The sequence below is a fragment of the Amphibalanus amphitrite genome, unplaced genomic scaffold (assembly GCF_019059575.1).
Source record: "Amphibalanus amphitrite isolate SeventyFive unplaced genomic scaffold, NRLGWU_Aamphi_draft 000191F_arrow, whole genome shotgun sequence".
NCBI classification, from domain to species: domain Eukaryota; kingdom Metazoa; phylum Arthropoda; class Thecostraca; order Balanomorpha; family Balanidae; genus Amphibalanus; species Amphibalanus amphitrite.
Window position 1 is genome coordinate 597,501 of NW_024881686.1, and position 23,898 is coordinate 621,398.

General features: G+C 50.0%; 1 protein-coding gene across 2 annotated transcripts in view; it reads left to right on the forward strand.

The window, feature by feature from the left end:
* Positions 1-23,898, forward strand: part of LOC122384473 (NADPH oxidase 5-like) — an 82,236-nt gene that overhangs the window by 23,230 nt on the left and 35,108 nt on the right. Inside the window, exons 1-4 of one of the 2 annotated variants that reach the window (XM_043371886.1) lie at positions 4,140-4,831; positions 11,796-11,890; positions 12,216-12,327; positions 13,173-13,270. In XM_043371886.1, the coding sequence (XP_043227821.1) occupies positions 4,190-4,831; positions 11,796-11,890; positions 12,216-12,327; positions 13,173-13,270 (947 nt within the window). In that variant the 5' untranslated portion in view covers positions 4,140-4,189. Of the gene's footprint in view, positions 1-4,139; positions 4,832-11,795; positions 11,891-12,215; positions 12,328-13,172; positions 13,271-23,898 lie in introns of those variants that run through there. The other variant, XM_043371888.1, reaches the window with a different exon arrangement.

Here is a 23,898-nt window from a genome sequence, read left to right on the forward strand (position 1 = left end):
GCACAGCGACTGGATGCTGGATCTGACTCTGCATATCAAAATGCGGCTCTTCCTCAAATGTGATGGTGGAATTCATACTTCTTAGGCAAATGTCTGCGAATGCGTTTTCAAAAGGTCATTTAGAGGTTTACATTTTTAGAATGAAAGCAGATACTGTTTTAAAGCGGCTTTAATCTATTAATGTTTTTTATTTACGCTGGTAGTGCTTATAGGCACAATTTTGTGAATCTTTTGCAGCCCTTTCAACACCTATTGGTTTCCAGTTCCGATCGGACCCATCACGAATGTCCCAATTAATATCAACGCTTGGCACAGCTGACTGATTTATCCGACAGTTCAGGCCCGGGGGCGTCTGCCGTTTACCCGTGCACAATACATACTGCATATGTGCCCTATATGTGTAGTGCGTCTGTCGGCTTCTCCCCCTCTGTATGTCGCCAATCCATTGTCGCCGTTGTGCAGACCACAGATCTCTCTCACCACATCCCATATTCATGTCTCGTTCTCTGTGACCGGCGCTGTACTGATGTGTGACTCCAGCTGCGCAGTAGCCCGCTGGAACCGGATAACTGTACGGGATAAAGCTTGTCGCATGGTCATGGAAAGCGGGTACGACGCACCTGACTTTTAGTTGAACACTGAGCAGTGATCAGCTTCCAATGCTGTGGAGATGGTGTTTAACGCTGACCGCGCTCCATTTGAGCTCGCGGCTTCTTATTTCCGAATATGATGCAGCCACTTTTTATTGCATGTAAGAGCAAACGTTCCTACAAACACCAATAGCCAGTAACTGCAAACAGCGTTCCTGCCAGCCCCGCGGTGTATTGACGCTGTGTCTTTGTGCTCTGTGGTCCCGTCGGCACAGAGGCGCGGCTTGGGCGCCGTCTCGTTGGGGAAGACCGCCGCGCCGCGGAACGGTGGAGAGCGCCGGGCGCGCCCCTGACGTAGGCACGGATTGCATCACTCGCGGAGGCTGGCCGTTTTACGCAGTCGGCACAACGTCAATGGAAGATGAACGATTCCTTCGTTACTGGAAGAGCGAACCTTTAGCACAATGCATTACCACAGAGCGGAAGTGCAGGCCCATGTGAGATTTATTTCTAGTACGAAGATGAGCAAACTCTTTGCGTAAATGTGTCGTAATTGGAATAAACACCCGAGCCTGACTGCATACTGCATACCCGTCTGCAAGGGCATGCAAACTATTTTCACAAGGGCAAGGAAAAATTGAAACAGCTAAAGAACTTCTGCGTTTCTTCATACAGGCCAATCGATGACGTAGGTGATACTCGTAGACACATAGAGTAAAACATAGGTTGACACATATAGATTAACACATAGGTTGACACACAGAATGACACATTGATTGACGCAGGCACACAGACACATAACTTGGTATGCGACAAACCCGCATATTGCTATATTTGCTCCTTCACTTAGCCAGTAAGGTCCATTTTCTTGGAGGACAATTTTTTAACAGCCAACCGCCGGAACAGGCGTCGTGACTGCGGGAGGGAAACCCACGGCTCTGTTCAACGCTCGCCTGCTGGATAATATTCCACCGTGCCATTATGTGCTTCAAAACAACAGGTGATCCGCCAGTTGCGGCTGCATAATGACTTCGCCGTACAGCTAGCACTATCCATTTTTATGCGTCAAGTCATAGATAACATGATTCATGCTGCCTATGGCTAAGCATTGACGAGCAGACTGCGAACATGTAAATGATACCAGGATGAATGATTAGGTATGTGAGTAAAGGTTGTTGACGAGCACCTACCTATAACGTGCAGATACGTGTAAGGCTTGATGAACCGTTAACACGTTTCTTTTAGGACTGGATATACCTATTTTTATATATTGCGCTGTTCATGTGATCTTGACTAATCAAACAGCTAGCGTTCAGGCTCAGAATAGTGCACTCAGAGGCGTTAAAAATGCCCGTTTTCCTGGCTTGCAGTTGATGGATATTGGACATGTCTCTTGCCCACATGAAATGCACATGGAGGAAGTAAGCTGGAGCAGTCACCTTAGCCATAATTACGGAGCGAGCGAAGCGAGCGGAGTCTCATACTGAATTAAGGGAAAATCCTGAGTATGAGCGGCCGGCCGTGGGGACGCTCTTCAAAAGCTAATATCTTAGGAACGGGACATCCGATTGACAAGCGGTCTTCTTTACTGAATGTCACTTGGACGTAAAAGTTCTGTGGTGTGATGGCCACCATGCGTTCTTACCAACCACCGCACGTGGCGCGTGGTAAAGTTGGACATTTTTTAAGAACCCCCAAAATTGCAACCTCAATAACGGCACAACGGTTGGGCCGATTGAATTGAAACTCGGTACACAGTTAGGTCTCCATCAGATAATTCATCTGCATGTGTTAAGGTTGGGGTGCTACAGCACGTGCGCACGTGCAAGGGGCGCTCCCAGATCTCGAGAACGGCTGGGCCGATTGCGCTCAAATTTGGTACACGGTTGGGGACCAATTAGTAGGGTGCCGTGCAAAAGTCAGTTTGGACCCCGCTTGCACGTGCGCACGTGCAGTGTGCCGCTTCCAGATCTCGAGAACGGCTAGGCCGATTGCGCTGAAATTTGGCACATCGCTAAAGACCAGTTAGTAGGGTGCAGTGCACAAGTTAGTTGGAGGTATCCCCTCGCAATTTCGCACGTGCAAGGCCCATCCTCTCGCTCGCTCCGTTGGTCGCCCAAAAGGCGTTTTACTGGTCATACCCATGAACATTTGTTTTTAAATTTAGCCTCACCAGCAGTAATGTTTTCATGGAAGGAATGTGTGACGTGGGCGGCCTTCACGGCCAATATGAATCACGGTGACGTAATAACCATTGGGTTTTCAAGCGACTTTCTACTTACAAAAGATGCAATTTCAATATGCTTTGGCAGTTACCTAGGCAGTTCATTGACTTTTTGTGGATGGTATGGTGGCGACGAAACGTTGAAACGCCCTAATAGTTGTAATTAAATTAGAAAATATCAGGATCACAGAATGATCACAATAGCTTTCAGCGAAACTTTCCCCTCCACAATGAAAAGCCACAGCATGCACGGACAGCAAAAGCTGACACGAGGCTGTCTGCTCAGCCCAAGTGGCGTGCAACAAATCATAGGCCGCCCTCTTTGGCCAGGCAGATCTGTAGGTAATCGCCGTAGGTATACCGGAATCCGCTGGATCGCTGTAACCGGTCGTGTGCCGCCAAGACGGCAGCGGTCGTCAGCGGGGCGTCCGCTGCGCAGAGGCGGATCCAGCTCAGGTGGTACAGAGAGTGGGGAGGTGTGCACTGTGCACAACACATCACGAGGTGTGTCTCTGTCATGTATGAGCGTGAGCAAGAAGGAGAGAGAAGGAACGAAAGGAGAGAGAGAGAGAGAGAGAGAGAGAGAGAGAGAGAGAGGGAGAGGGAGGGAGAGCAGAGAAGAGAGCGAAGAGAAGGATGAAAATGCCAAGGGAATGGGATGGAAGCTCGCCGGGACGAGAAATTGAGGCTGAAGCGGACGAAACGGGCACAGCAGAATGGAAGTAGATTAAAAGGATGAAATAAAGGAATAGAGATAGACCAACCATGCAGGCGAAACCATAAATCATAAAGAAATATCGTAAAGTATGCAAAGGAGAGCTGAGGGGCTGGAAAGAGCAAGTGTAGAAAAGGAACAGTTCGGCAAAAGAGGCTGTACAGTGGATATATTGGGGCGAAACAGTCGTGGAGAGAAGATACGAACAGGATAAGCAGAAAGGTACATCGGGCCTTATAAGAAAAGGCCTGATGGCGGGTAGGTATAAAATATTACTAAATGGCGGATATGTTAAGACATGTAATTGCCGATGACATGTTATACGAGTAGAACTTGTCACATCAACATGCGTTACCGATAATTGGGTGGTGTGACATGATAATGTGACATATGACAATATGACCGCGATGGAGATGAAACGATGAAGCAGAAATGAAAAGGTGAACCAACTGGGGAATGCTGCTGGGGATAATATAATGTCACCGTTTAGAGAGATGAGCTGAATGAAAACGGGACGACTGACAACACCGGAAGTGTATCTCCGGTGTATCTCCGGTGCTGCTCACCGAGTAGCCCTCGGCTCGTGCCGGTGATCAGAACCCGGGGATCGGGACAGTCCGGTCCGGCGGCGGCGGCGGCAGGTCTTCCCGCCGGGGTCCGATGACGTCAGTGCGGCACGCCGGACCGGCCGCGGTCGGTCGGCCGCCGCAGTCGGACGGACCGGACCGCCAGTACCGGCGGAGACGGCGTGGCTGGCACACGCAGGAGACGGCGCTCGGCTGTGCCTGCGGTGCGCGGTACACGATGGAGGACGGCGCGCAGCTGAACGGCGTGGTGGTGGACGGCGGACGACTCGAGGTGCCCACCACCGGCGGCCCGGACGTCAGTGATGACTCCTCCAGAGCTTCGCCCAGAGCGTCACCTCGAGGTTCGCCCCGAGTTTCGCCACGAGCTTCTCCGCGAGCTTCTCCTAGGGCTTCTCCCAGGGGCTCTCCCAGGGACTCTCCCCGCGGCTCGCCGGGCATCTCTCCCAGCAGCTCGTCGGGGGACGTTGCCGGGGACGGCGGCCGCGGGACCTATCAGCGGAAGGTGACGCCCGCCGCCGGCGGAGAGGTGGCGAGATACAAGCCACGCGGCTCGCCCACGCCCGCGCGCAAGATGTCCAAGATGGAGCTGGAGGCGCTGCGCGACAGGAAGCGGATGGGCCATCTAAAGGAGATGGAGCGACTGCTCAGGGAGGGACTGCCCGAGCAAGGCAACGTCTTCGCGTCGGACGGCTTTGTCACGGCCATCACATCGCCGGTACGGTTATAGACTCTCCCGTCGGTACGGTTATTCACCGCGGTAGTCACTCCCTCTCCACTTCTCTCTCTTTCTCTCTCTCCCTCTCCACTTCTCTCTCTTTCTCTCCCTCTCTCTCTCTCTCCCTCGCTCTCTCTCTCCCCCTCTCTCTCTCTCTCCCTCCCCCTCCCCCCTCTCTCTCTCTCTCTCTCTCTCTCTCTCTCTCTCTCTCTCAATGCGGTTATAGGTTATAGGTAGTTCTTTTGGCCCTGTTACAGCCCCATCCCTGTGCCGTTCCCAGCACGGTTACAGCTCCCTAGGTGTAAGGTTAATTAGAGCATTCACGGCCGTTTATGAGACGGCTGGTCATTAGCACGAGAGTATCGAAAACTTTGTAATCAGTGCTGTAAGTGCTCAATTACTCCCATTCCTGCGTTCTAGTTCTTAAAAACACAATATCCTGCGATTCTAATGTTGTGGCCTGTGGGTAATGGTCATTGTGTGGGTGCATTGTCGCACACCACCTACTCATCTCTTCTGCCGGAGTTTGGTTTATTTATACTTGGTAAATACCAAGTATAAATAGCGCCAATATTGGCGCTCATTTGGCTGGAATTCCATTGTGGTCGTGTCTCTCCGGCGAAACGGTGGATGTTTTGAGGTCACGTTTGGCTTATGTACGGGCCCGTCACTGTCGCCTAACCTTAATACTGGGGAGGAATGTGGCTCCAGTCATGAGATCGCGCGAGACGATGTTGGCTGGCAGCCGCAGTCGGCTTTTGATGGGACGGTCCGTCCCAGCGGAAAATCCCACATTTTTCATTATCTAGGGCTGGATTAAGACTTGCTGATGTTATAAATGCATTTTATGGTTATCGTAGGATCTCTGGATACTGCTACAAATATCTTAACTGGTTTTTCTTAGACATACCAATTGCCACATAAGTGTCTGAAGATTAGGTACTCGTCCCATATTTAAATGCGAAACTAAAATTTCTGGTTTGAATGGAACACTCAGAAGGCCCTATCGGATAAAGGTATGTGTCAGGTTTATAACGACGCCGCATCGCCGCCTAGTGACAAAATGCATGAGAAATTATCGACTTTCTCCTTTGCGGTTTGCAAAGAATTCCTTCAACACCACTCTACCTCACACCACACCAGTATGGAAATGGGTAGCTTAAAATGTTGTGCCGTCGGCAGCTGCCGCCGCCATGCCGGCTAAAAACTCAACACTTTGTCTTGTTCATTGAATTTATCTTTCCAATCTCCATTGTCAGATTTCTTGAAGCCCCAAACCACAGTCTCACACCGTCGGATTTTACGATTGCATGAACATGCAAAATGATGCTTCATTCTCAGGAAAATCCCAAGAACAAAACGTTGCATCACTCGTGCATTATTGCACACGAGACCGAAGTTTTGCCTCTGTGGCTGTGATAGCATTGTTCGGAACCTCTCCGACCGATGCTAATGGATCCCGGGTGTGCGGACGGCACTCCGCCTCTGCAGCGGTGCCGCCCGGCGCTCAGAGTGCCGCCCGGCCGCAGTCAGAGTGCCGCCCGGCGCCGCCTCTCGTGTCACGGCGGGCCCACCTGCCGTGACCTTGGTGCCTCACAACATCCTGGCCCTGGCTGCCGACGGAGCCGCGACGGAACCACGGGGCACACACCGTGCCGCGCTGCTCAAACCGCTAGTCAGGCTGTTTGTCTGTTCTTAGGGCCAGACTGTTTGTGCTGATTTCTTATGGCCTGTGACTGGCGTATTCACTATGCAGCGTGCAGTGTCCTGATGGTTTCTGGTGAGGTTCCGTAATTGGTCCAAAAGTTTTAGTGATTCAGGTTCAAGGCCGATATGATGTCAATATTTTTGCTTTGCAGGTAGTATTGCTGTAAATCAACAATTTATTTAAAACAATGTCTCTTCCGTTTTAACACAAGCATACGCTCTCTAATTAGACGGTTGCTTGGAAGTATTTTGGTGCTTTTTTTTTGCTTCTTTATTGCATTTTTTTTTACATAACCATTTGGACGGTCTTTTTTTTAGGGAATCTATCGATACAAAACTCACCCACGACCCTAGATATAAAGACACGCTGCCTAGATCCAAAAAAATATTGAGCAGAAATGTCTGTGCTCAGTGCTCAACTGCTCACTGTGGCAATCAGCGCCATACTGCACCTCTCCCACCCGTGTCGCCATTTACCGCGTCAGAGCAGCTTATTCAGACTGGTGGGGCTAATCTTCCCCAAATTACTGTCTAAGACCAAAGGACAGATGCCAATCTCTGGTTCTGACGGCTGTAGCGGGAATTCTAGTTAAACATGTCATACATAATATAAGGCTTAGGTATGTTTCATCATTCCTAACTCAAAAGCAGAAAATCAGACTGGCCAAAAATGAGTCTTTCCTCCATTCGAGTGGTACTCCAGCCGAGGTCACCTGGATTTTGATCTGTGATATGATCGGCTCCGAGGCTTCCTCCGGTGGCGTTTGGCACGCGCGCTGGGCCGGCAGAGGTCCTCCGGTGTCTGAGCTACAGAACTGGTTCCCCTCGGCTGCCGACGGGCACATACCCCGTGCAGCAGGTGACCTCGACAGAGCCTCTCCAAATGACTTCAGGTGGCTGACGACCGAGCAACGAGCCCGCAGCCAGTTATCCTTGTCTGGATAATTTATTAAGTTATTTTTGTGCAGGCTGAAGACTTTTCACAACCTTAGTTTAGTCCTCGGATGCACATAAATATTGAGCCCAACATTCTTTGAGATTTACCAACCCTGCTGTTGGTTGTGATAGGATAAGCGACTGCACGTTTTGTTTGTTAACCCTATTCCTGGCGGGCTCCGCCGGGACAAGAAACTGGCGGGGGGGGGGGGCCGATTCGGCCCCCCTTCAGATCTCAAAAACTACACATCGCAGCGACAAACGGCGAACGGCGTTTGATAGGTCGTTTAAAGATCTACAACTTTTACATAAAACATTTTCAGGTCAGGTCAATATTGAGGTCACCAGAGGTCATCAACGATAAAATGTTTTGGAATTAGTTACCTATATAACTTTTAAACTAAGAAACATAGAGACATAAAACCAATACATTTTTTGTTGCTCTCGCCGAGGCGATGCGAAATAAGTATGTGATGACCTTCACAGGTCGATTTGAAATTTGACCTGAGTTCAAGGTCAGGTCATTCATCAATGAGGTTGTGGAGTATGGTCATGCTGCATACCAAACGACGCGCCTTGACCAGGCGAGCAGTTTGGTACCACTTACAAGTCTTTAGCACCATCATGTCGTGATTTATTTACAGAAAAACGATTTATGACGTCACATGACCTCAGATGACCTTTGCCGGTGCCCCTGTCAATTAGCGGCACCAGGATCATCACCGATGAGATAATCTTCCATAATACTGAAAGAATTGGGTGGTTTTGACTCGTTTACACGAAGCAGGAGGCGTTTCAATATTTTCCCATAGGCTTGCAATGTAAAGGTCACGAGTCTCGCCTGACCTCAGGTCACAGATATGAAAATTCTGAGATATACAAATTGCACATACTGGTACCCTAACTAAAGCCTGAAGAGAAGAAATTGATCGGTCAAAAACTCTAGCTCTGGCGTGATTGCAAACTTTTCTGAGGTAGGGTCACCAAACCGCCTCTGGTGACCTGACCTGAGGTCAGATCAACTCAAAATTTTCAGAAATGTTGCGTAAAAGCCTTTTAGTAAAAGTCAGAAAATTTGAGCTTCCTAGCTCAAAGCGTTTGGGAGAAATAACCAAAAAACCTCAGGGGGGGGGGGGCTCCTGAGGCCCCCCCGCCAGGAATAGGGTTAAGCTAACTATTATCACTTCATCCAAAGGTATTTAGCGATCGACAATGATTTTTGTTTTGGTCTGAACTTTTTTGTTATCGGCATTGAGTTTAAATTGGCCCATCAACATCAGCAAAAACCTCGGTGATGACACGAGTTCCATCTGATTGGATCAAACTGTCTGATGTGCATTCAAAAGGTGATGCACTGCAACGGAATCCATCTGAAGGACTGTCCGGCACTGAACTACACACCTTGTTACGACCAGTGAATGATCATATTTACAGCATCGCTGACAGAGTCCATTCCGTGCACGCTATGTCACCGCCGCCAGTAGCAGCGCTCGACCCGGGCTGGGGTCGAGCTGGGGGCTGGGGTCTGGGGGCTGGGGGCCAGGACCTGGGAGCTGGGGGCTGGGGCTAGGACTAAGGTCTGGGGGCATGGTACTAGCGCGGGCGGCTTGGGGATAGGAGCTGTGAACTGGGACCTGGAGTTGGATTTAAGGGTTGGGGGCTGGTGAATGGGTGCCTGGTTCAAAGGACTAGGGAGGGGGCTGAAGAGATACGTGATGGATGTCCGATGATGGCTGCTTCAACGAGGATGACGCCCCTCTCGCGTCATCTCTGAGGCCAGTCCTTGCTAACAGCCCCCAGCTGTCTGCATGCAGATGAGCTCCGAAAGCTGACATGCTGGGAAATAAACACTGAAATCGGGGAGCTTGAAGGTCATGGAGTATAAGCAGGGAGGGGGAGACCGAGGAGAGGTGAGGCGGCAGAATGCAGCATGGCTATCAGAGAGGGACTCACATTAAGGGCTGAGGCTGCATGGTGATTTTATTGGGGGAAGGAGTGATTAAAGGCCTGCAAGGCCAGGGGGAGGTGTGCGCTAAGCCGGTGCGAGCGACTTTAGCGAGTGTCATTTGAGCGAACGTCATTTGAGCGAACCATTTTCAGCGAATGGCAATTCAGCGATTATCAAGTTCATCGATTATCAAATATAGCGATTATCAATTTTAGCGAAAGCTATGTTTCAGCGACATATATTTCGTCGACTACAATTTGAGCGACTGTCAGTTCAGCGAAACATTTCATCGTCCTGTAACGGTGGATTTTTTTCTTTTGCGAGCGTATGCGTACGAATGTTTCCGGAATTTCTCATGGTTATCCGGTACTGGATGGCGGATGTCGCGCGTTCAAAGGTCAGGCATTGAGCTCCAATTTTAATGCTACATTTGTCAAAAATTCCAACGATTCAATTTCACCCCCCCCCCCAACCCACCCTGCTCTTTTTCAATAATGGTGACCAAACGTTTGTTCAGAGATCAATATTGCTTGTGCTTTTTTCGCGAAATTGCCCCGCTTGAAGTTGGATCAGTTCCCCGTGTTGTAAAATTTGTTCTTGCCCCAAGCACCGTACGAATTTCCAGATATTTGGGTGAGGTCCCTGAAACATAGACTGGATTCCCCTGTGCCATCTCTCTAGTTTGTTATTGGTCCTTGGCATTCCTTCCGTCGCCCTATCTCTCACGTTCCACATTTTCAATTCAAATTTTGCCTGCCTCCTTCCCCTCCCATGCACCCCTTGTTGGTCATCCGATGTACATATGTTTCTTCAAAATTCAAATGATACGTAAAGAGGTGCAATAATTTCCGAAAAGTAGCAAATGATTGACTTTCGTCGCGTTCGGTCATTCGCTGTAACTGCATCGCTCAACTGGTCTCCCACTGACCACCATATGTTCGCTCAATCTGGTTTCGCTGATTCTGGTCCTCGCTGAAGTTGATAATCGCTGTGATTGAATTCGCCGACTTGACAATCGCTGAAAAAGCCAATCGCTTAAATCGATAATCGCTGAAAATGTTTCGCTCAAATGTCGTTCGCTGAAATGACGTTCGCTCAGGTGTCGCAGAACCGCGCTAAGCTACAGCCCGTGACTGGCGCCGTCACCATCGCCTCACGTTTCATGTGACGAGATCATGTGCATACCCCTTACACTTTCACAGTGCCATAACGTCACTTTGCCACCCATATCAGTTTCTGAAACGAATATTTACTCATATACTTGACTGATATTGAAAAAGACACCTTGGGTTCTGAAGTCTGTTGTAATGACTCATTTTGAAAACGTCACGACCACCGGCAAAACTTCCCCGATGTTCTCATTAAACCCCAACTGTGATTTGTGTGACAGATATCATTGCCTATCGGTTGTCATTGTTCGTCACGAGTTCTCTCCAATGCATCACTCTTTTGTGTCTTGAGCTTTGTTTTTATCCTAATCCCACTAAACGCTATAGATAAGTCTTAACGGTATCGCTTATAGCATCCGGCTCCACGTCAAAGATGGCTCGTCATATGTGCATAATCACCCTACTCAATAGGGTGAGTGTGTGGGGACGATTACCGGACACTATCGTCCACCATTACGAGTAGCCGTCCGCTGGCCAGTTCCCACTGCCGAGTGTTATAGCTCTCGCTGTCTACTGTCCAATTTCTGAGCTGTCCAGTCTGGCCATCCGGTGTCTTCAGTCAAACGGTTCAGTTAAATCTCCGGGCGGTATCGTCCCTGTCCCCTGTCCCCTGTCTCCTGTCCCCTGTCCCCTGTCCCCTGTTCCCTGTCGCCTGTTCCATTCCATGCCGCCCGTCCAGTGTCTATTCTCCGGCTGTTATAATCCCTTATATCCCCAGCTCCCGTGCCCGTGCCGTGTCCGATGCCCACCGTCACGAGCCGCGGTCAGCCTGCAGCCCTTCCCGGCGTCATTCCCCGTGACCTTGGCTGGACACTGGGCGGCGGTCGGCAGCAGAGCCCGGTCCGTGAACGCCCCCGGCAGTCCCCGCTCAATTTCAGACCGGATCACGGGAGGGTTGCATGACACAACGCCTGTCCTCGAGTGCAGACAGACGCTAATGACAGGAGAATGGGAGGTGCCATTTTCGTCTTTATCCGTACATCTCTGATCCTTTGATCTGAAACTTATGGTGGACTCTAATAGTTAATACCATGGTAACATATGGACTGAAGTGAAGCTTACTTTTCCAGAGAGGGGATAAAAATGACTAGAGAAAGAGAGAGAGAGAGAGAGAGAGAGAGAGAGAGAGAGAGAGAGAGAGAGAGAGAGAGAGAGAGAGAGAGGCTCTGGCCCTCTGCCCTGACCTGGCCCCTCTCTGTCGCAGGACGCCGCCGCCAATTTGTTCGGTCTGTTTGACTGGGACGGAGCCGGCTACCTGGATCAGAACGAGTGGATCGAGTTTCTCAAAGGCCGACAACAGTGAGTATCTCTGAGCGAGGGACAATATGAGGCTCCCTTGAAATAAATTAGCACATCTATCATACACGAAATTAGTTATTCATGGACATTGAACCACCAAAACTTTGTTTTTGTCATTTTACTACAAATATTAAGATATTTAAATATTTAAATATTGCCTTTATACATTTAAATTTTCATAATCCTTTTAAATGCAAACTTCATATATTGCGTCGTCGTCGTCAATTTCAAAAGCCTGCAAACCTTCACAATAAATCCCATCGACATTACTCTGGCTGAGCTCCTGCAGTCCAGTGACGTACCGTGTTCGTTTGACTCGCTGCAGAACGAACCAGCAGCGGGAGCTGGTGGAGGTCATTGAGACGGCCGCCTACCTGATCTGCGGCTACCAGGACGTCACCCTCGAGCGCTTCGCCAGCATCCTGCAGGCCAAAGGCGTGAGTCCCCCCCCCCCACTCCTTCCGAATCATACATGTTTTGTGCCGTACACTGCTGAATTCGCATTTCTTCCTCTTCGTTCTCATTGATGTTGTTGTCTAAGGGAAGCCCCACAATATACAGACTAACTCCTTTTCACCTGCTCCTATTATTCATAGTCCACAAGCCTACCATCGTCACGCAAGTAAGACTCAATTAGGAGCTATTTCGTTTGATAACAGGTGATCTAGTTGTGCTGAAGCAATTGCTTAAAAACATTGTTGAATGTTTCATTACCGAGTTGCATTAGTTATTACTCACGTCTTCAGCAATGCCAATAAGCTACAAGCTATGGCGTGTGATCACTGATCACTGTTCCGGCCAAGTCTCAAGTAGTTAGCATCGAACTATTTCTGTATCAGCCTAGCCAAGTCTGTCCACACAGCTGGGCCTAGCGTTTATCTCCGACTGGGCGATATCGCCTGTGCCAGCTCATACCTCGGTCCTCCCCTATCGGCCGGTATCGGAGAGCTACCTACCCGTCTGTTACTGCACTGTCGGCCCTCGAGCCCGTGGGAAAAAACTGGCCACCGGCGGAACTGCAGGAATGCCGGAACTATGTGAAAAACGCCGCCGTTATTCACCAGACCACGGGGTTATCAAATTGCTGACTGTTAGGATTATCTTATTGTGCGGCGGAACTCATTAGCCAGAGGGTTTACGGATGTTGAAAGCAATTAGTTGCACATCAAAAAGGTTTTAATATCGTTATACATTTTGTTGACTTATGTCACGCTAACAAGTGAGCCGTTTACTAACTCCCAGCACGCCTGGCACCATGACCTGACAGTGTGGCTCGTTACAGGTCGCTCAGAAGTTCTACCGCATCCTGCAGGAGAAAACAAACAATCACGTGACAGTGGAGGGCGCCATGGACTTCATAGCCAACTTGAGCAACGCCAGGTGGGTCTCTGGTGATTTACAGGGGCACACATAAACGACCAGCGTCATTGTTTTTAGCATAAGCAAGATGCTTGGTATGTTTATAATCATCCCGTGCATGATACATTTATAATACGCGCCCTATTATAATCTGCGCCATGTTTGCTTTTTGGCCGAATTAGTTTTCATCGCCTCCATCACTGCATTTCTCTGCACGTGCCAGAAAAAAAGAAGACAACATTCCCTCCGCTGGGTCAGTCCTGTCCGATAAGATTTCTCTCGGCTGTCCCTGCATAGGATGGCATGAGCTGGCTCATGTCACCTGGTGAAAGTGGATATGTTAAATAATTCAACACATGTTCTAAAGACTGCTTGGGTGAGTGTCGCCCTACACTTTCATTTGCATAGACCGTCATGTTCTTGGGCTTCTTCGCTTTTATGTGTCCAGATACGATCCCACTAAGCACTTAGATAATACATATTATTTCTACATGTACGTATTGTTGACTGCAATGTGAATTGCAACTCTTCCTCTCGCATGAAAGAATAAAGCTCAGCAAGTGCTTAGAGAATGGAGCAAGGAACAAGTGGATTTTCCCTTCAACAATGTCCGCTGCGGTGGTAGGACCGTTAGGGCCCGGAAATACCTGTAGCTCTGACCACGTGTCGCTGCACACTCGACCGACCCCGCGGGAGGCTCAGGGGTCGCTCCGTCCCCAGTCCCAAATAGCACTGGGGAGACGCGGCGGGGGGCGCGTCCCCTCCGAATGGACCTTCCGCCTGACCGGAGGGTGAGCATTGACGCAGGGATGGGTTCGCGGCATTTCCAGTCCGGAATGTCGAAAACAAGTGACCGACCAGGCGGAGAATTCCACAGCACGGCACACTTTGGGAGCCGGAATGGTTCCAGCGTCAGACACCAGACGTCAGCACTGCACCGTGCAACTGGTGGATGAGATCGGAACCTGAGGTGGACCCAATTCGCCACCAGATGGCTCTGGGGTGTCTGAGACCACAGGAGAACCGCTGGGCGCGGCTGGGCGGCGCCAGGACCTAGTTTGTGGCTCTGGTTTGTGGTGTCAGTGGCTGCCGGCTGACTCGCTGCGAAAATCGAGCAGAGGTGGATGGCGCCATGATTGAAGATACCAGGACTCAGTCGCGTCTCATTTGTAGACAGCTGCATGCTATTGGCGTTTCACAGTCTGCATCAATTAATTCAGTGGAATGCCGAAGTGTCTTTGTGTTCATTCTTTTATACTGTCCAACATAAAAGCGGCATAGATTCGTCATGCACATGCGTCATTGGAGGTGATAAGACGGTGATGAGTCGGTGAAGCTCGCTTATCTCCGATCATTGACCCTCGCCTTGCCGATCAATTCTCCGGACGGCGCCGCGGCCGGTGACGGTTGTCTGGGTAGCTGAGAGCCGTTCCACCAGGCAGCGCTAGTGTCACCGACACACGGCCACCAGACGGCTCTGCAGTCGCTGATGGCAGGGCCAGTGCTTGCACAGCCACCTGCATGACAGTGCACGATTGATTGCGGCGCCTACTGCAGTAGTGCAGTGGACAGCCTGCAGTGCACTGTGATGGTACACGCTCACTCACGGCTCAGTCACGGCTAACTCACGGCTCACTGAGTTTCGTCTTTGAGACTGTCCAGTTGGGGCAGGCTGGTTTGGTCACTAAGCCGTACAGACGGTCATCCTGGAGAACATGCTCAAACGTAATGGCCTGGGGCTGCCCTCACCTGCTGATATAACTGATGATACTGCTGGCTCGTAGCAGAGATTCGGGACCAAGAACATGACCAGTGGATTCATAATTCAGTCGGATGCGTTTAGCAGCCGGGTAGTGGAACGATTTTGTCGGGTGTGATGTGAGTGAACATAGCCATTCCATTTTTATTGCTATTTACTTTGAATAAAAATGTACGGCAATGCAACTTAGATTCAATAGCCTGTGTTTTGTAGCTCCGACTACTAAATGATAGGTGGTGACAAGTGTTTTCGGTTTTTAAACATTCGTTTCTGGAGCTTCGACACAAACTCTATCTTCGTCTCGTTTAGGTGTTATATTCAATAAGAAGGTAGAATGGACAAGTATTTTCCTCACAAGCTCCAATCTTGCGTTGAATGTGAGTTGGTTACCAATATTATTCCCTGCGGAGACACCCGCCCCCTCAAGTAACGCAATAACCGGTGCATTTCGTAGCAAGCTGATTATTGCCTATTGGTGAAAGAACATTGCGTGCACGTATTTCATCTACGCGTGTTTCAGACTCAAAGGCATTATCTTTTTCCCTCAAATCACTCATGCGTGTATCTTTCTGAACACCGAGCTTCTCACAAAGTACAACCCACGGTGGCAGTAAACAAAAGCCCCGCCCGACCCACCATGCAATGACCGATTGGCTGCGCCTCTCGCCACCTCCAATCTCAGCTCTGTGGAGAATGTTTCGTGTGCCACGCGCGCGGCCGCCCGCTTGCTCCGCCCTTCTCAATCGCCCCTGATGGGCGCCTCGTGTGCGCCGAGCGACCATTACTGAGCAAGCTGTGCCGTAAATGGATGTAACCGCCGCCACTGGCCGCCGCTTCGACATGAGCTGCTACAACACCACACGGCACTAAGATTTGTCAGCTTCGTGTGGGCCGTTTGCCAGTGTACTTCATAGGCACGCTTTTAGACTGAACGTAGTTTCCTTAGACAAATAACATCATCGAAGTATTTTTGAACATTCTTTTTAGCTGAACTTTTGTAAAGTTAAGTTGTTAAGTTAACTAAAATCGGTAGGTAAATTTTCAATAAAAGGAAATATAAAGGCATAAGTTTTATTGACAGTTAATTAGAGCCTACAGCGTTACCCTCGCTCATACATAAGCATCAAGCATACTGCATAGGCCATAGGCTATAGGCCTACTATAATTTGCCCCCGACCAAATATCACAATACAAGAAATGACAATGAAATAGTTTGCATGCCCAATTTTCATGCTATGTAAAATCAGAAAGTAATCAAAGCATTGTGCAAGGCTGGCCGAGGAAACTTCCATGACAGTGAAAGTTTAGCGGGAATATCGAGTTTACAAAGAAGATCTATCAATCGGTCGAAGGGGTTACAAAAAGTGACCACGCCAGCCTCAAGACACGCGCATCTGTCCCAGTGAGTGATTGTCATCCAGCGGCGAGCCTGGTAAACTCGTAAGTCACTGTTGTGTAAGGCTCACCGGCCACCGTTCGCCGGCGATTTTCAATCAATAAACGAGTGAAGAAAGTTGCCGGGGCTGCGACCGCGGTGTTTATCATAAGCACATCTAAATAAGCGGCCATGGGTGCCCTGGGCTGCCACAGGGCTCTGATCTACGAGCGCTATGATTTCAGAGAAGTTTTATCTCAGTCAGGTAGCGGTAAAAGACGAGAGCCCTGCGGCACCCCGCGGAGCCGATATTTGGGACACTTGGGCCGAACAGAATGGATGGAGGCTGTTTCAAAGGCTCTAATAACGACCAGGACTCGTGCATGGCACTGACATCTACGAGCGGTGACTTGTGATTGATGTAGTTCCGTGACTCGATGACTCGTGATTCACGAAATATGGTAATACTCGGAACGTTAAAACCCGTGAAGCGTGTAATGACTGGCACACTAAGTGTGGGACTGAGACTTGCCTAACATACGGCTGAAAATGAGCTCATGCACGGCGTGAATGGGTCACAGATGACTGACATCCGCTCGATGCCACGACGTCTGTTCTGGGCCCACGGGTCACCGATGTTCCAATATTCCGTGTCACAAAAAACACACCGACATGACGTGACCTCCAAAGCGTGAAAGAAGCAATGTTTCGCCGTCGTGAGCGAGCAATGCCATTGCCGGCCAATTATCCTAATTGCCGGGGTTTTATTGCTTTACGCCCCTCTGCACTTCACGCACTTTTCTTTGTGATATGGCCTCTAAATGCGGCCAGCGGTGACCGAGCCTGCTTACGGCAGAAGTTGATACTGTGTCTCTGCCAGTGCTCCTGCAATGCAGAGCTAATTACAGGCACCGTTTGCGTCTGCTGAATTCAGCACTACCTGCAGTAATTCGTCTCTTACGGCGGTGTGAGCCTCAGCCAGCCTCAGCCGGTCCGACCTCGCAGCTAACACTTTCCAGTGACTGTGATGGAACATGGGCCGAATCATGCATTAGCTCAGAGTCATCGGTCCATCACATTGTCAACGTATCTGTTGGGTCTTGACGGAATTAATCTCATCCGAGACACAATGAAATATCTGTCATCATTTTTAGAACTCGCCTGATCTGTCAGAAATGGACAAGCGATCGTCGGTCTTTTCATCCATGAATATTAAAATCAGAATTCTAAGCGTGAGAACTTACGTTTCAAAACATTGGTCTCGTGCGCCAGCCTTTTTCAAAATAACACTATGTAGAAGCGTTGAAAGTAGCTTACACCTAACTCAATGCACATTAGCCATCATTATGCAATTTATAAATGTTCTTTTTTGAAGACGAGTCTCCCACAAGCTAGGAACCAAAATCACACTCGGAGCCAGCCACCTGTAATCATTAACATACCAATCGACTGCTGAAACCTGCTCCAGGTTTTTAGCACCCAAACCTGAAGACATAGCCTGTTCGAGCCATTATCTCCAAAATGAGAGTCATGGCCGTCGCCGGCGCCGTGTCTCGCACCTGGGACGGCGCGGCGTTGGGTGCCATTTACCGTTCCGCTCACGTAGAGCGGTGGCCGCGGTGACCCGGGGGCGCGTCAGTGGGCTGTTTGGAGGGGCCTGTCCGGCGCACTGCTCGGCCGCCCCCGGGTTCGAGAGCCGCGCCCCCGGCACTGGGTCGCGGTCAGAGGCGGCTCCTCGGCCAGACCCGCAGCTGCGTAATCCACAGCTGCTGGGGCCGGTCAGCGAGCGCTCCTACGCAGGTGTGAGGTGCGGACGATATTTCATGGATGATATGTGCTGAGATCGCCTCCAAACCCATTTAAGCGGCTCATGAGTGTTGACTTAGATGTCAGCGACTGTTCTGTTATATTTATGACCTAATGTTTAGTCAGAAAGATTCAAGATGACTGCTCGTTTTTACAAAACACAGGCAAGATAATGCGTTGAAGACACGGAACCTTTGAAACTACCACACGTTCGTGGCGACCAATCCATTCCCGGCGGCTGTCACTGTCTCTCGCACGGCCGCTCGGCAACAGCGCACGCCTCAGAGGGCTAGGATAACAAGCTCCATAAACTTGCACAGAAAAACATTCCCGGTCCCGGTATCGTGCGCGTGTGAGTTTCCTTCGTGATATATGTGAGCCGGGCGCAGTTATGAAGGTCAATTAGTCCCGACCTGGAATAAACGAGAGTGGGGATGATAATTCACCAGCTATTTCTGTAATTACTGTTGTTTTTACGACCCATCTTCCACGCCTTTTGAAGTCGCTCTAGTAGTTTATCGTTTCCGAGCAACCAGATATGGTACAGTATGGTACCTATTCCACTGCTCTGGTCCTCCTTTCGCTTTCCTGGGATTCCAATGTAGTTATTTTCGAAGACAATAATGACAATAATGGCAATAATGGCATCATCTTAGATAGCAAGCTTAACTTCGCAGACCATGTTGATGCTATAGTCTCGAAGTCGAACCGCATGCTGGGCTTGCTGATGAGGAGCATGCAGGTCTCGACACGGGTGCATCGAGCGCAGTTCGACTGTGTCGCAGCCCTCACCGCCTACAAGGCGCACGTGCGTTCCGTAATGGAATACGGCTGTATTATCTGGTCGGGTGCCGCTGTCACCCACCTGCGCCGATTAGAGCGACTACAGCACCGTTTTCTCATGTGGCTGGGCGCCCGGACACAGGCGAGGTGCCCTTCACTCGACTATGCATCGCTGCTTAAACTGTTCGGCTGCGAATCAGTGAGGTCACGATTCACACAGTGTGACATCAACTACATGCGCTCCGTGTTCAGTGGTCGCTTGGACTGTCCCGACATCTTGGCCATGTTTTCTCTATCGGCACCCGGCCGTCGCACGCGCCGTCCCGAGCTCTTTCATGTGCCGCGCGGAAGAGTGGACACTGTGAAGCGAGGATTTCTGATTCGTCTTCCCCAGCACGTGAACTCGCTTGTCCACAGCAGCCCCGACGCCGATTTCTTTATGCCTAGCTGCAGGCTAAGGTCGGAGATAGCCAAATTTGCTGACGACCAGGGAACATACTTAGCCTAAGGTCACTGATATAGCTCCTCATGTAGCAACTAGCCGATACCGGTTTTATTCTCATTGTCATTGTCTACGCTCATTTTTCGTCTTTTTTGTCTTTTTATTTCATCCACTGTCATTCTTGCTTATACCTATAGTCTGTTCTATATCAAGCTTGCAGTCGGAGTTTCTTCGGCAGATCGCTCCTCCGCTCAAGAATTTGGTCTTAAAATGCAAGAGCTGTATATACAGAAATCACGCACTGCCTTCAGCAGGGCACTTCGGCTGCAAACTTGAAACGGAACAGAGTATACACTCTTTTAGGATTTCAGGCTATTGCCTGTGCTGTTTACTTTTAGGGGATTTCTCATGTCAGTATACATTTAGCCTCGCTCATTAGCCAGGCGCCTATACTTGTATATTCTCTTAGGCTTTTGCTCATGTCTTCTATATTCTTAGGCTGTTGCCTGTCGGCTTACTTTTAGGCTCTTGCCATCTTGTTAATTTATTTGGATTTTGATCAGTGTTATCACTCATATTTATTTCCATCCAGTGTGTATGAGTGGTTGTTATTGTCAGTGTGCGACTGCATCCGTAAGTGGGGCTTTGCCTGTGGACGCTATGCCAATAAATAAACAAATAAACAAATAAACAATATTCATGTTTCATCGAGCATGCTTGCTGAAAATCTAATCGGGAAAGTATACCCATGCACACCAACTCCGAAACGTTGCATCAGGTCTTGTCTAATGACAAGGATTCGGGCAGTCAGTGTCCCGCACGTGGCTCGTTCAGGCGGCGCGGAGACGCATGTCGCCCCCGGCGGCGCCCATTCTCGTCTCTGCCATCCCGGGCCGTCCCGAGCCGTCACGAATCCGACCTAATCACAGACCTGGCGCGGCGGCGGCGGCGGCGGCGGCGCGGGTCCGTTTGAGATGCTGTTGTAACGCCGGGTCAGTCGGCTCGGGGGCACACGTCTCTGCGTACCGACGGAGGAGGGCGCCGACCACTGCATACCGGGATGCCATGGCGCAACATACGCCGGCAAACAGTCGCGTCAGTCGATCGGGCGCGGTCTGACCTGCGCGTCAGGTCGGAGCCGCCGCCGGCAGCGGTGACAGCGTGCCGGAAATAACGACATGCTGATGACGCCCCGCCGTGAGCTGCGACCGTGCGCCGCCGGCCGCGGCGGCCCGCTCTGTGCCCGCCAATTTGACTCCGATATTCGTGTAATTACAGGCCTGGTGGGCGATCGAGTAATGTGCTGAATTGAAAAATAAGCGAGAAAGGGAATGTTTATTAATGCCGAGTGGCGCCGATCGCCGGTGAGGGATGCCGGTGACGCGATGACGCCATCGTCTGATGACGCCGCTCGGGGCGCCGGCGGTGACCCGTGGTGACCTGTCGGACCGGCGCCGACAAGATGTCGCCCATCTCCAGCGGCCAGTCTGCGCCGCTGATGACGGCCGCCGGTCACGATTCAGACGGCTCCTTTGGGTGTCTGGGTGACGGCCCGACCAGACCCGGTGATTAATTGGTCACGATGGATGGTCTGGCATCGGTGTCGCCAAACGAGCTTCTTCAGAGAAAGTCGGCTCCTCTGGCGCTGAGCGGGGCAGTTTAGTGAGAAATTAATGGCGTCTGCAGGAAAACCCGAGCTGTGGAAAATGAGAGGACATTCGACGCTTACAGGGTGGTTTGTGATCACTTTTTGACGAGCTTTAGGGGACTGTGAGGTGTGATGCTCAAAGGAAGCTAAGAAATCAGTGCCAATTTTAATAAAAATGATCTGCAATCATAATTGTGACTGGTTGTGACTTAAAGATCTAGATCAGAATCTGCTAGCGCACCTAGCTCTGATGAGTATTTGAACGGTTGTGCCGCACTGGATTCAACAAACCTGGATTGCGATAGTATGTCTTTTTCAGGGTCGTTAAACAGCATAATTTGCAATCCTTTCCCGTAATCAAACAGAATGCACGACGAACATAACTTTTAGTACACCAGTTTGTTCCAACAAGCTCCAACCACTAGCACGGCTGGTGACTTCAATCAAAACCAACTCCACCACGGCACTGCACACGGTGACACTGTGAGAGTGAAGCTCTCCGGTCTGAGCTGCTGCACGGTATGCCAGTCGAGACTGCTGGGCCGTCGGCTGCGTTGGCGGCGCTCGGGCCTGCACTTTGCGGCCAAACAGTGAAAGTGGAGCCGCAAGGAGGCTGCGCTGCCGCCGCCGAGCGCTCGGCCAGTCGATCGGACGTCAGTCGGAGGCAGAGACTGGACGGTGCTGGTGCCGACGTGACGCAGCTGATGTGGCTGATGTGGGTGATAGTCGGAAGAAGCGCGTAGTGCGACACTGCCAGAGGTCGCCGCTGAACCTGCTGCCACAGAGACCGACACCGGCGGGTGTAAACGCCCTCGATTTTGTGATCGGTTCTGCACCAACACCCCGTGAAGTTACGACCGAGACACGATCTTTCCATCGCTCGGCATCTCTCCCACGCGGGCGTCAGCGCTCATCAAAAGTCGTTTGAGAGATCGCCGATCGTCATCGAATTTCGCCCGTCATCGCGCGCGTTCGCCAGTCACCGTCTCGCGTTACCCGTGTCACCTCGGGTCACCTCGGGTCACCTCCTGTCGCCGAGCGTCCCGAGCGTCCCGAGCGTCCGACTCGTAGCGCTGATGCCGCGGCGGCGGCCAGTCGGCGGCGCGCGCTGAGGGATGCGGGAGTGGCTCGGAGCGCCGCGCGGCCGGCCGGCAGACATGTAGATGTCCGCCACCGGGGAGATTCGCCTCCCCGGCTACAGGGTGCGCAAACGACCGTACGACAGCCGCTGGTCGCCCAAGCTGCTGGAACATATGACCAGGTGAGCGGTGGATAGAGGACATCACAGGAGAATGCTGCAAGCGAGATAAAAGCGCACGGAAAAGGGAGCATGAATGGGTTGATGGCTCGATGGCTGAAGATTTGTATACGAATTATTTGCTTGGTTTGAACAGCATCCCGAATGATGGTGCTCACTTGTTGAACATCTCATTTAGTACCCCATCTCTTCTAGCCATGAAATGTAGCAACATGACTTTTATTTGGGTGTAATACCTGTTGCTGATTCCTTATCACATGTAGGTACTTATCTGCTGAAGGATATAGGTAGTGACACAAACGATCGGTTACGGCCTAGTTTCTGTTAGATATGTGTTTGGCTTGCAGCTTAGGTGTGATAATGTGCCACATCTGCAGGAATCTATGTATGAGGGGAACCGGTTTGGTTTATGATATAGTCTCTGTCATATGGATGCTGGGATTTAGCTGTTGGTGGATGATTGGCGCTTCATGCAGCTGCCATGCTTCCGAAACATCTAATTACTACTTGCCATGTGATTGCATGTCTGAGACGCGTTACCCGTCATTCTGCATAATTAATGAAGTCAAGCAAGTTAGGAGCGTGCCATATTTTCGAATGAAGCAACCCAGTCTGGTGAAACTGGCCATTCTGCTTCCACTCAGTTTTTCTTTTTAAATAAATATTTCTTTCAAAATGTGCACGCGCAAAATCTGTAACTTTAAAAACTATAATGTGATATATTTGGCTAGCTGAGAAGAGTGGATCACTTTGCATGTGGCCAGTGGTGCACTACTGGCTATTGTGACACCACTGCATCCCGTCTCAGTGTAGCAGCCTATACGACAGGTGGTTCTCGGTCGTGTCTCGGCCCAGATACCGTCCGGCAGCCCCATCCCGACCAGGGTTGTACACCAATCAAGTCGATTGAATTGATTGATTTGATTCAACGCATATTTTGAGTTGATTGGATTGAGTCGATTGACTTTTCGAGATGACTGGTTGACTGACTCGTTTGACTTTAGCGACTGGTTGACTGATTTGATTCCCGAAAATTAGAGTGACTCGTATGATTGAGTCGATTGAATGGAAAGTTCAAATAAGTTTTAGTTGACGAAAAATAATGACACCAATTGATGACATCAAAGATCACAAAACTACACTGAAAACTGCTTGTCATCACAACTGCAATATGGGGTAGATGGCCAAATAAAGAACAGGGCCTTAACATGAACAGCCAACTTTGACTTTCAACTGCAATAACTGCTCCAATCCTGGTGATAGAACCTGGCGATGCACCTACCTACCTTTCTGCACTCAGCAGGAAACGGTTTTTTTTAATCCAGATGATAAAGTGCAAGGCCCTATATACTAATAAAATGTGATTGATTAATAATTTACATCTCCACATCTCCTCAGAAACAACCCACTGAACTCTATAAAATATCTGAAACCCCTACAAAAATAACTGAAACAAAAGCGCCGTTTTCGTCTCGCTAATTACGTTTGCGTAATTAATAGCTAATTTGCTGCATTGTTTAATTTGCAGCAGAACGTTTGTTGATCCTTTTCTCTTGAGAGCCTAAGCATAACATATTT